At 40.7% G+C, this 12,696-nt stretch overlaps 1 protein-coding gene across 2 annotated transcripts in view; it reads right to left on the bottom strand.

Moving 5' to 3' along the window:
- Window positions 1–10,572, bottom strand: part of dhx9 (DExH-box helicase 9) — a 36,560-nt gene extending 25,988 nt beyond the window's left edge. The window contains exons 1-6 of one of the 2 annotated variants that reach the window (XM_008114719.3): window positions 10,417–10,572; window positions 8,762–8,885; window positions 5,983–6,123; window positions 5,736–5,853; window positions 5,157–5,269; window positions 3,621–3,769 (exon numbers count right to left, since the gene is read on the bottom strand). In XM_008114719.3, coding sequence (XP_008112926.2) covers window positions 3,621–3,769; window positions 5,157–5,269; window positions 5,736–5,853; window positions 5,983–6,123; window positions 8,762–8,872 — 632 coding nt within the window. In that variant the 5' untranslated portion in view covers window positions 8,873–8,885; window positions 10,417–10,572. Of the gene's footprint in view, window positions 1–441; window positions 579–3,620; window positions 3,770–5,156; window positions 5,270–5,735; window positions 5,854–5,982; window positions 6,124–8,761; window positions 8,886–10,416 lie in introns of those variants that run through there. The other variant, XM_008114721.3, reaches the window with a different exon arrangement.
- Between the last annotated feature and the right edge of the window lie 2,124 nt (window positions 10,573–12,696).

The raw sequence follows: 12,696 nt of genomic DNA, 5'->3' as shown, positions 1-12,696 counted from the left end.
TGGCCAGGTCTAAAGCCAGACTACTTGGTATTAATATTTGATTTCTCACAGTGATATGCCCAAAGAAGACAACAGCATGCCTAAATGACAATCTCCTTCAATATCATCAATGAGATTTAAGTCATCATGCTGAAAGCAATGCAGAGGAACAGAGTTCAAGCTACTTCCAATGGAAAGTACATAAATTTATTGAAAGGGCACATGAATTTTTATAGAATCAATGGATTTTAAAACTTTCAGATATTATCTACAGTGTCACCTTAGATTTTAACAGGTAAAAGGCCCCTTTAATAATTATGCCTTTAATATTTCTGCAATGCTGCAAGAAAAACACATTAGAACTGCAACAGTGGTGATGATTACCCCACTGTAAATTAAAAAAGGTTTCACGATGCTAAAAGCTTGTTCTTAAGCTCCTTCCTAAACCACCAGTGAACTGACCTTCAGGCACAACGGCTTCATTGGTCAAAAGGCCACTGGCTCTCAGGGACACAACGGCCACCCTTTCATTAATGATAGCGATGTCAGTATGTTTCTCAGCCAGGCTTATAGTCAGCACTCAATTCATTCTCCTCCACCTGAGGGGGAACAGCAACACCAGAAATTAATTTACAATAGATTCCCATGTGATTGCTTAGTACAGCCTAAGCAGCAGCACATGTGTGAACGAGCAAAAATATCTGGTGTTGCTGTTGGCCATCTCTTTTGACATAGAATTTTAAACTGCACTAATGCTTTTTACTCGCTCTCTCATCCCACCATGGACAAACCACAGGAAAAATACCTGTGTTTAGATAGATTATGCAGTATAATTTTAGCAAAATAACTTCCAGTTGCAAGTTGAATGCCCTCAGAGAGACAAAGTTCACTCTGACCTTGTGGAGTTGAATGAAGTCCACTGTTACGGTATATTTTTCAATTTAAAAATCATTTCTAAACATTCAATGCTGCATAAAATGAATTTGTACAAAAATGGATACACTAACAACCAAGCTGTCAGATTTTTCAGATAATTACTCAGATATAGTAATTAAATTTATTTTAGGTACAAAAAAAGAACTATGTGGTTTTTCAGCTGTGCTAAAATTGTCATGTTGTCAGTTTGCCACGCTTTCATTTAAACAAATGTAAATCATGACCTAAGATAATGGTGCAAGGGTACTGTAGTGCTTGCACAACAGGATTGCCTTACCTTGCCCTCTCTGCAGCTCTGGGCAATTCTCCCAAATGCCCCCCCCCCCTGGTTTCTCTGACGGCCAGAGATGGGTATGTGGATATATAGGGGGCTACAGTTAGGAGAACAGCTAAAAGCAATTTCCTCCAGATTCTACTGAAAGAAGCAGTTACACATCTCCTGATTCCACGAAATATGCAGTTACACAAAGACAGCTTCCATCTGGATCCTGGCCAGTGAGCTGCTTCATCTTCCTGTATACTAGAGGAAATAAAAACACTTTTTTTCTCATTCTAAATGGATAATAATTTCTCACTAATCCAGAATCAACTGTTTCTTCTAAAGAAACTTGATTAAATCAATATTTCTATCTGTTCTGCTGATTCAGTTGGTACCCTGTAGTTGAAACAATCAATTGGATTTAAGCTATGATAACAAAGCTCCTGACAACTACAGGCCCATTCCAACATAATTACAAGTCAGAATTCTGTCTTATCACAGATGAAGAATATTTCTGGGTTTGAATGCCAAAAGAAACAAACTATAGATACACATTAGGGCTTGGCTACTCCTAGTTGCAATTGAAGTGACAAGATAGCATACCCAAAAAAGGATGGGCTCACTTAGTAGCAGTTTAAAGACCACCCAAACCATTAGAATTCATCCAAGCATTATACTCTATCTCTCCTCAGAAAGTGGCATCTGATATCACCTTGCAACAAATGGCTGCAAGTGAACAGGTTTCACCAAGTGTGCATTCTTAATTTTTTAGTTGCTAAGTAATTTTGGAGAAGTTTAAACCATAGGATATACCACTGCATTTTCTTCTTTGAAAACACAAGTAATCCATTTGAGCGTTTCTGGGAATAATAAGTCTTACACCCTGGAATGCTCTCTGGAAAACAGCAAGCAGGCTGAGAAACATACTGTCACCCACCCCTCACTTCTAGAGTTTCTATGATTTGTACTTAAAAAAGAAGCACCTGCAGGGAGGAAAGGTTTTATAGTTAATCATTTCCAAAACATTCTTAATCAAGGCTGCCAGCTTTATTTTACCAGCCTGCTCATTTATATACAAAGGAAAATGACCAGATTTTTTAAAAGATGGCAGTCCTGAACAATGCTTTTCATATTGAAACACACACACACAAAAGTATCTTCAATGGCAGCTGAAAGAAAAAAGGAAATCACATGAGGAACATGTAGATTCAGATATTAAAATCATCTCTATTACATGGATCAACTGAAATAATAATATGCCCAGTCCAAGAAACCAAGGGTTGATGAAGCTGAAAAGGTGACGAGCCCAAGCTCTTTTTCCTATTCATTGATCTCCCCTCCCTCCCTTCCCTTGTATCCTTGCTTTAGTGAAGACCTACCAGATCACCAAATGAAAACCACCCTGCAGTGTGCGCATTGCAAAGTTTTGGTTTGTTGGATTGGAACCATAATGTCTGTATAAAAGTCAGTGAGCACATAAAGTACAAATAGTGAGCAAGGTTGGCAACTCACCTACTATCTTTTTAAGACTACTTTTTCTATGTTATCGTGCTGACATAATTCTTTCTTTCCAAAATGGTGCCTAAATAAACATGTTTCTGTGGTACATATTACATTTCTCTGGCTAACATTATTGGAAACTGTGGAAATGGTAATAAATATCAGGCAGCCCACAGTAGACTAGACCCGTGTTTCTTAAAATGTGCGTCTTGACTTGAAATGTGATCCCCTGTAGCTCACTGTTTGGGGGTCACAAAAAAAATATCAGCAGTAAATGTTTTCTGAATACAACCTATTTACAAATCTGTTGGCTGTGTTTACAGTGGATTCTGCAGAAAACGCTCAGCTGTACTTCACCAAAATAGCTTATCAAGTACAGGGTGTTTGAAAAAGAACTCCCTAGTTTTAATGTGTTTTAAAGTTCTTTTTCAAACACCCTGTATAAGGGTTTAATGCCTTAGAGATTTTAGCTTCTTGCAAGCAGAGTTTTTAGAAATCTTCTACAGTCCCAAGAACCTAACAAGAACATATTAAATTTGCTCAAAAGGTACTTCAGGTTTAGAGAATATGCATCACTGAGCTGCATTTTTTATAGTAGAGTATTAAAAACTAAAAACTTTTCCGTATTTCTTGAACATTAAAAACTTTTAACTGTTGCATAAGGAGTTTTTATTCACCAGAAAGATACATGTAATGGAAGTCTTGTTACAAAAAGGATAGCAGAGGCAGTTTAAGTCCAAACATAAGGAGCAATAAAGAAACAAATGAAGCAAATAAGCATTCAGACTTATGTGATTTTGGTCACTTATGCTAAAGTCTTCACTCTAACTTCTCAAAAATTTATTAAGGACCAATATTCTCAATTTCGAAGTACAGACCAACATCTTTAGAGTACCTGGAGGGATTTCAATATAATCAGCAACACTAGAGAAGAAAATGTGCAAACCTGTTGTGATCGGGACCCACTTGAGTGTATTTATATTCTCCCTGGATCTTCTCTTTTTGGAAGAACTGATTCAAGCGTGCTTTGGCATTCTCCAAGGTCCAATTCCCATGAAGCCCAGCATTTAAGTCTACTTCTTCTGACTCCAAAGTCTAGTGGTAAGAAACAACCCATCTTGCAATTAAAATGTGAAAGTGCCAATATAATGATAATACCGATGATAGTGAAGCATTAATCACAAGGAAAAACAGAATCATTGGGACAGATCCCCACAAGGACCAGAATCAATATAGATGAAGATGGAAGTCTATGAACTCAATCTATTTTTTATATATATATTTATATATTTTTTCTCTTTTTCCTTCTCTTTTATTGTCTCTTTCCCTTTTTCCTGTTTTTATTTTAATTCACATATCCTATATTTTCCTACTTTACTATATTCCAAAATGTTCTCCCACTTTCACTGTATTTCTTGAAAAACCTCACAAATAATTTTTTTTTAAAAAAATGTGAAAGTGCCACCCTTAACTTTGTTACAACTTGATATATGGTAAAACAATATTTATGATTATTAGATCATATTGTCTGCCAACTCAATGAGATAAACTTTTTAAAATACTATCACCAAACCACGAGATGACGATGATGGTTGTTGTCAAGAAGTAGTTACTTTATTCTCAAACTCAAAAACAGAAAATGGAATGTTGGTGGACTACAAGATAAGATTTAAAGATGAGCTTAAAGCTAACCTTTAAATAATATGGAATAAACACCAAGAACTGGGAAGCCTTGGCACATGAGAATTATAATGGGAAGTTAGCTGTTACCAACAGTACTATGAACGCTGAAGATGCACAAGTAGAGGCCAAAGGGAGGAATGTTCCAAGAGGAAGGTGCATCAAGCAAACCCTTGTCGTGATCGCATTCTAGAAATCTATGTCCTCATTATGACAGACCATGTCGATCTAGAGTACATCTCTACACTTAGAATCATAGAATCGGAGTTGGAAGAGACCACATGGGCCATCTAGTCCAACCTCCTGCCAAGCAGGAAACGCACAATCAAAGTACCCCTGACAGATGGCCATCCAACCTCTGTTTAAAAGCTTCCAAGAAGGCTCTTCCACCATACTCAAAGGTAGAAGACAATCATACTAAGTTGAGTTCATCCCACTTCCTCTCTCCCAAGGGAGATTCAGCGGATAACACTAAAAATAGATCTGTTTACCAGGAAAACATAAGAAGTATGGGTGTTTTATAGAATGCTCAGAATAATTCCACCATCTTCCAAATATATTGTCATATAATATTTTGGGAAAATAAAACAATAATCACTACATACTTTGCAAGCTAATCAAGAAAAGAAAGTATCCAATTTGCTTGCCTCTAAAGCACCACATACACAACCTTCCTGAGAAGCATGCATAGGTATCTCTGAACCAAGAGGCACTAATTTGATTACAGACCAAATCTAGAATTATAAAGATCACAAGATTTAAGCAACTGGAGTTTTAAAAAAAAACAATTTCAAAAACTTACTGCCTGTGCCTCCTGCTCCTCTTTCCTGGAATAGTAATCCTTCAGATTAGCACCACGATCCCACTGTGCTCCACCATACCCTGAGATGCCAATTCCAGTAGGCTGAGCACCATCTAGAAGGGAAAGAAACTTAAATGTTTTCCAGTAGTTATAAAACATACACTATGAATAAGGGAAACAAAATTCGCCTGCCATTCCTCTTCCCCCATCTTGATTTCTAAAGCAGAAACAGTCAAATGCCCCTTCATATTGTCATCAGCAGTAGAATTATGTTCACACCAAACAAACTGGACACGCATTGCTGATTACATAGATTTGTAAGTACACTGGAATTTTGCAGACTTTTCATAAAGTACACATATATCTACAGGAGGCAAGGGATGTATTTAAAATGCTATAAATTAAAAATGAAATAAAATATTTAAAGCATTTAAAATGTTAAGTATTTAAAGTGTTAGAGAAAAATAGTCAGACATGGAATTAATCCTGATCTAAAAGTTTTTAAAAACCCCACAATGGTCCAGTTGTTCTGATAGGATATACATCATATACCAAGACTGCAGAGGTTTGAGGTCTTACCTGTTTCTGTTTTGATTGCCAGATGTGGAGGAATTGGTCCTCCCAATGGAAAGTTACCTTCCTCTGCTGCGCCTCCTGCTTCAGTCAAACCTTCAGTGGGAGCATCCATGGGTCCTTTCTAAAGAAAAAGCAGCATTCTCAGATTTGCAATACTGCATTTCCAACCCTTTCTCCAAACTTTAAGAAATCCTATATAGGTAAGGTATGAATATTTTATATCTACATTTTCCCCCATGGTACTACTTACTCCAAGAGCTGGAATTTCTTCACTCTTGATTTCATTCACCCGAACAAGATAATTGAGGAAGTCTCTTGCAGCATTGGTCTGTGCATCTTTTTTGTTAGTGGAGTTGCCCATGCCAATATAGTTGAAGCCTGCCACTCGAACCTGTAACAGGAAGATAAAAATAATCTCAGCAAATAAAGGATAAATATAGTCTTAGCTCCCCGGGTGGCGCAGCGGATTAAACTGTTGAGCTGTTGAACTTGCTGACCGAAAGGTCGCCAGTTCCAATCCAGGGAGCAGGGTGAGCTCCCGCTGTTAGTCCCTGCTTCTGCCAACCTAGCAGTTCAAAAACATGTAAATGTGGGTAGATCAATAGGTAACATTCCAGCGGGAAGGTAACGGCGCTTCATACAGTCATGCCAATTACATGACCTTGGAGGTGTCTATGGACAATGCTGGCTCTTTGGCTTCGAAATGGAGATGAGCACCAACCTCCAGAGTTGGACACGACTAGATTTAATGTCAGGGGAAAACTTTTACCTTTTTATAGTCTTAGCAAAACACTACCAGAGACTTCAAGACTGGAATTCAAAAGCAGGCAGATTATGCAGAGAAGCAAAGGGCCCTGTGCCCCTGGCCAATCTCTCCTGTTGATGTGCTGTCACCTGATACTTTCTTCAGCAGACTATAGGCAAAAACCAGCACTTTGTATATACATTGCAGCAGGGCCGTAGCCAGAAAAAAAATTCGTGTGTGTGTGTGTGAACCCCTAGCACCCCCCACCCCCGCTACAAACCTGTCAATATCTGCTTGAGATAGTGCCTGGAGGGACTCTTAATGTTTTGCATCTCATAGATTTAGCATGGGGATTTGGTTAACCAGTTAAAATTCATGAGTAAACCAGGTTTTTTTTAAATAACCTGAAAAATGGGGGGGGATAAACCCCTAACCCCCCTCCCTCGCTACAGGCCTGCATTGTAGTGTCCACCCTCTTCAAACTGTGCTCTCATTCTGCAATTTTCGTGGCCAAGAAGATTTGCTTTTCACTATTCTTGCATTTAATTTCCAATGATTTCTCATCATTGATCAGCTCATACTAAACCTTAACCTATATATGTAACAATATGGAAGACCGTGCACAGAACAATAAAGCATTGAAAATAACATGTCATATTCAATGTATAATACAATGGTGTAAACAACCAAAGGCTGGTCAAATGAAGAGAAGGTGCGGAAGCCACACTGAACTTGCGGCTACAACAACAGTAATACTTTTTAACAAGCACCTGGGGCCCCCTCCACACAGCTGAATAAAATCCCACATTATCTGCTTTGAACTGAAATATATGGCAGTGTGGACTCAAATAACCCAATTCAAAGCAGATATTGTGGGATACAACTCCCTGTCACTTCAGCTCCACTGGCTGCCAATTAGCTACCAAACACAATTCAAAGTGCTGGCTTTAGCCTACAAAACCCTAAACAGCTCCGACCCAACTTACCTGTATGAACGTATCTCCCTTTACGAACCAGTTCAAACACTAAGATCTGCCGGGGTAGTCCTGCTCTCGGTCTCCCGCCATCACAAGGATGATTGGTGGGGATGAGAGACAGGGCCTTCTTGGTGGTGACCCCTCAGCTGTGGAACTCCCTTCCTAGTGATATTAGATCAGCTTCTTCCCTCCTGGTATTGAGGAAACAAGTTAAACCCTCGCTGTTTAAACAGGCCTTTGGCGAGTGAAGGAAATGCAGTTTAACATTCTATCACAACAGTTAAAAATGAAGCAGCCGAATTATGATTAAGGGATTGGTGCAATACGTTTTGTGTTGGGGGTCTATTGTGTTTTAATATGTTTTAGGGGTTTTAATGTGTATTTATATGTTTATTGATTTTAGTGATTTTATATTGTTTTATTTGTTTATGCATAATCAGGCACTGCATTTTTGCCTATACGTATGATGTACGCCGCTCTGAGTCCCCCATGGGGTGAGAAGGGCGGGATAAAAATGAAGCAAATCCACAAATAAATCATCTGCCTTGATATTCTAGATTATATGGCTGTGTGAAAGGGCCCTGGGTGAAAAGATTTGTTTTAGAAAAAACTGCACTTCAGGAAGCACTGTTCAACTCAAAAATGAGACATGCAACCTTATGCACCCAGCTCTAAAGGTACATAGTTCTTAGATTTCTGTAGCAGCAGGAAAAGACTAAAGTAGGAGATATATGCTTGTGTCAAACCCAAGGTTTAAATGCATGAAATGTCATTTAATTGCTGAATAATTTTACTTAATCAAATATACCTTAGGTCTCTTACAGTACATCCTAGAGACTGGGTAGGATATGAGTTATGCAACACTGTGATATCCCATCTAATGTAGATTGATTTTTTTGGCTCCGTTCATTTAAATTAGATATCTAAACATATACTTAAACATATGAATGCAATCTCAAGCCAACCATATCCTGAACAAATAAAACATAAAATGAAGCTCTTTTATAGCAATATTATGGCAAATATTCCTGTGCCTTCTTCCAATCACATCAGTGGGTGCCTATTTGCTGGATTTCAGCTTCCGGTCCACTTGATCAATGGTAGCAGGTTCTGAGTACTGTAGTTTAATAATATCTTGGGCCCCACTTAGGTTTTTTTTTCCTAAGAAGGTCCAGGAAATAGTAATAATTCTGCCTTAGATCCACCACCTATGTTCAACAGGAGCAGATGCATTCAGTAATTCAGAAAATGACAGAACAGGTTGGCTCAAACAGAGAACAAAATTGGATGTAGCCCCAGGTTCTCACCTCACACATAAACTTCTGCCGGGTCTTGTTGCCCACAGCACGGATCTCGTACGCTGGAGTGAGTTTCCGTTTGCCACACCAGGCATATAGGAAATTCTTCACGTCCTCCATGGTAGGCACTACTCTGTGAACAAAAATAAAGATTTAAGACTCTTAGTAGCTCCCTACTTAGAAGTAGGCTTTCCCTGTTACATTAGGCAATTCTCTACACTCTACTCCACTCTAACCATCAGTACAGAATTCCAGCTGCTCACAAAAGAAATGCTGAACCTTCATGCTGCTTTAAACTACCAACAGGTTGTCTTTCCACTTTTCCTTCACACCCACCCAGATTAGAAGAAAAGCACAAAGGTCCCTTCCACACAGCTGTATAAAATCCCACATTATCAGCTTTGAATTAGGTTATATGGCAGCATGGACTCAGATATCCCAGTTCAAAGCAGATATTGTGGGATTTTCTGCCTTGATATTCTGGGATATAGGGCTGTGTGGAAAGGCCCTGAGTCCACACTGCCATACAATCCAGTTCAAGTGAATTTTATACAGCTGTGTGGAAGGGGCCTGAGTCTACACTGCCAGTTGAAAGCAGATAATCTAGATTTAATGTGGCAGTGTAAATGGGACCTTAGAGTTCAATTACTTCAGTTGGCAAAAGATTCTCATAAAAAACTACACACATCAGTACCTTCCCCATCCAATGCCAAGCCAGCAGCACACAGCTGAAAGGAGGCACACTTGTCTCAGATCCCTTCTACATGGCCATATAATCCTGATTATCAATGCAGATAATTCACATTATCCGTTTTTAACTGGATTGTCTGAGTCTACACTGCCATATAATCCAGTTCAAAGCAAATAATCTGGATTTTATATGGCAGAAAGGGCCCCAGATAAACAATGCCTTGCTTTTTTCTAAATGCAAAACAGGGGGCCTCACCTCAAGACAGCAAACCGTTTCCCTCCCAGTCCCCTTCTACACAGCTGAATGAAATCAAGATCATCTGCTTTGAACTGGGTTATATGGCAGTGTAGACTGAGACAATTCAGTTCAAAGCAGATAATGCAGATTATCTGCTTTGATATTCTGGATTATATGGCAGTGTAGACTCAAATAATTTAGTTCAAAGCAGATAATGCGGATCATCTGCTTTGACATTCTGGATTATATGGCAGTGCAGAAGGGCCTCCAGCTGGCTCCCTCCAAATGTATCCTGAGGGGACTTCATGTCAAGAGTACTTAGGGTCCTTCCACACAGCCATATAACACCAAATATCAAGGCATATAATCCACAGTATCTGCTTTGAACTGAGTTATCTAAGTCCACACTGCCATATAATCCAGTTCAATGTGGATTTTCTACAGCTGTGTGGAAGAGGCCTCAGCTAGGGAAATCCACCACTATTTTAACCTCTGGGGAAACCTGACGTCGGTCTATAAAAACCCAGTACGAACAGCTCCAGCCTCCGTAAACTTCTGCGCCTGCGTGTTTCTCCCGTGACTTTTTCACCGGCTCCCTAGTGGCCCCGAGAATGCGCACTAGCTGTGGCGGACTGCACTCTGGCGCATGCGCACAATTCTCTCCGGGCTCTTCATTCCCCTGCGCCGCTTCCTCCCTCCCTCCCGCCAAGACCCTGCACCGCAAAGATCAACCCACCGGAGGCACACCCGCAACCTAGTCCTGCGGGGGAGAGCTTTGCTTCAAGCGCAAACAAGCTCCGCAGCCTCCCTCCTCGAGCAGCTCTCTCCTTGCCGACGCCAACCTCCACAGAGCGGCAAGATGGCGACCCCCGCTTCGCGCCTGCGCACACCCCACCGCGCTTAGGAAGGCGTCTCTACACCGAGGGAGGAAAAGCGCGCGCCTAGAGGACGGAGGTGGAACTGCAATGGTCTTTTCTGCACAAACTCAGGGCCCACAGACCTTCTCTGGTCCGCCATGCCAATGTATGTGGCCGCCCAGCTGCTGGACTACAACTCCTTTATTCCTTTATTTGACATTATGACTACAGCTGATGTGCGTTGTGATGCAGTGACATCTGGAAGACTGCAGTTTGTTCTGTTTAGTCAGGAGACTGAGTTTGGATTTAGATCAAGCATGGGCCGCATTGTGGGCCTGACTGAGAAAGCCAGGCCAGGAGGGAGGGTACCTGTGAAAGGGCCTGTGGGGTGGGTCAGGGCCCAGGTCATCCTCAGGTTGTCCTCCTGGCATAAGGACGAAGTAGCGACTGCCCCAACCCTCCTCCCCTGATCTTCAGGATGTCCTCTCAGCATTATGCTAGGAGGGCGAGACAGGCAATGGCTAAAAATGCCCCGGAGGGCTCTCAGCCATTGCGTGCCTTCCTTGGGCTGTCCTCTCGGCATAAGGATTGGTCTGCTCGCACTGTCCTTATGTCGGGAGGAGGGTGAGACATGTGGTGGCTGAGAGCGCTCCAGAGGGTTCCCAGCTGCTGTGTGCCTTCCTCTTTTCTGCATTAGGATGCGGTGAGCCACCGTGTCCTTATGCCAAGAGGACAGGGAAAATGAGGAGGACCTGAGGTAAGTGTCCAGGGGGCCGCTAATGTTCTAGTGTTAAAAAGTACTTCTTGAGGATTTCTTGAAGGGAAGGAAACAGTAGTCGGAGAATGTCTCCCATGTTACGGGATAATTTGAAAAGAAAGCTGAACAAAGGAAAACGTAATGGAGGTAGGAAAATCATTCGTTTAAATTTCCAAACGGGGCGTTGCAAAGCTTAAGGGAAAAACAACAATCCCCAATGCTTTACTTATTGCATGAGATGAAGTCCAGTGTCCGAAATAATCCCAGGAACAGGCCTGAAAACAGGGAAACAGCAAATACACAATGTTTGTATTTCCCTATGAAAAATGGTATTGGGCAGCAGTGGAGAGAGGCATACTGCGGTATGAGAGAAACTAAAGTATGAAGTATGGTGCCACCAGTCGCCTAGGCAAAAGAATACCCGCAGCATACAGCTGTTTTCCCAGGGTCTCTTCGTTGTGGGAAGGTGCCTTAATCCAACTGCTTGCCCCACTACCCTTTGCTTTGCCTTTCTGCTTGCTCCTTGCTTTTCCCCACCTATCTGGTTGCTTGTTCCATCCGCCCACTGCACCTCAACCACTGTGAAAGTATAACTACAATACATGTGTTTACTATGAAAGTGGGTCTTCTGTCTTAATATTAAATGGGTCAGAACATGTGGTGTTTATGCAGTAGAAAGGAGGGAAGAGATATTCCATGGATTTCCAAAACAATTTCCATGATAATCACATTTTCCAGGACTTGAGCCCTGATATAAACAGCACAATTGAGGTCTGAACAATGGTATGTATTAAACCACGGTCGGGTTCTATTCCTTATTTGCCTATAATATTCTTTTTTCCTGTTTCTTGGCAGGAGGTTGTATTGGATGGCCCACAAGGTCTTTTCCAGCTCTATGATTCTATTTGGGGTTACAGTAGTCTCACTTATCCAACATAAACGGGCCGGCAGAATGTTGGATAAGCGAATATGTTGGATAATAAGGAGGCATTAAGGAAAAGCCTATTAAATATCAAATTAGGTTATTATTTTACAAATGAAGCACCAAAACATCATGTTAGACAACAAATTTGGCAGAAAAAGTAGTTCAATACGCAGTAATGCTATGTAGTAATTACGGTATTTATGAATTTAGCACCAAAATATGATATATTGAAAACATTGACTACAAAAATGCGTTGGATAATCCAGAACGTTGGATAAGCGAATGTTGGATAAGTGAGACTCTACTGTATTTGCAAAACCCCAAATAGGGGTTAATACTTGTATTATTCTTTCAAGATAGGAACCAAATACTTGGAATTAGAAAGAGTTGCTATCAGAATTGTATAGACAAGTAAATTTGCCCATGAAAATGTAACGATCAAGATGTTCTTGGCAAGCTAGAGCCATCATTCATACA

This window comes from Anolis carolinensis, chromosome 4 (genome assembly GCF_035594765.1).
Source record: "Anolis carolinensis isolate JA03-04 chromosome 4, rAnoCar3.1.pri, whole genome shotgun sequence".
NCBI lineage: Eukaryota > Metazoa > Chordata > Lepidosauria > Squamata > Dactyloidae > Anolis > Anolis carolinensis.
Note: the sequence above shows the minus strand (reverse complement) of the source record. Positions and strands in the feature narration are given on the sequence as shown.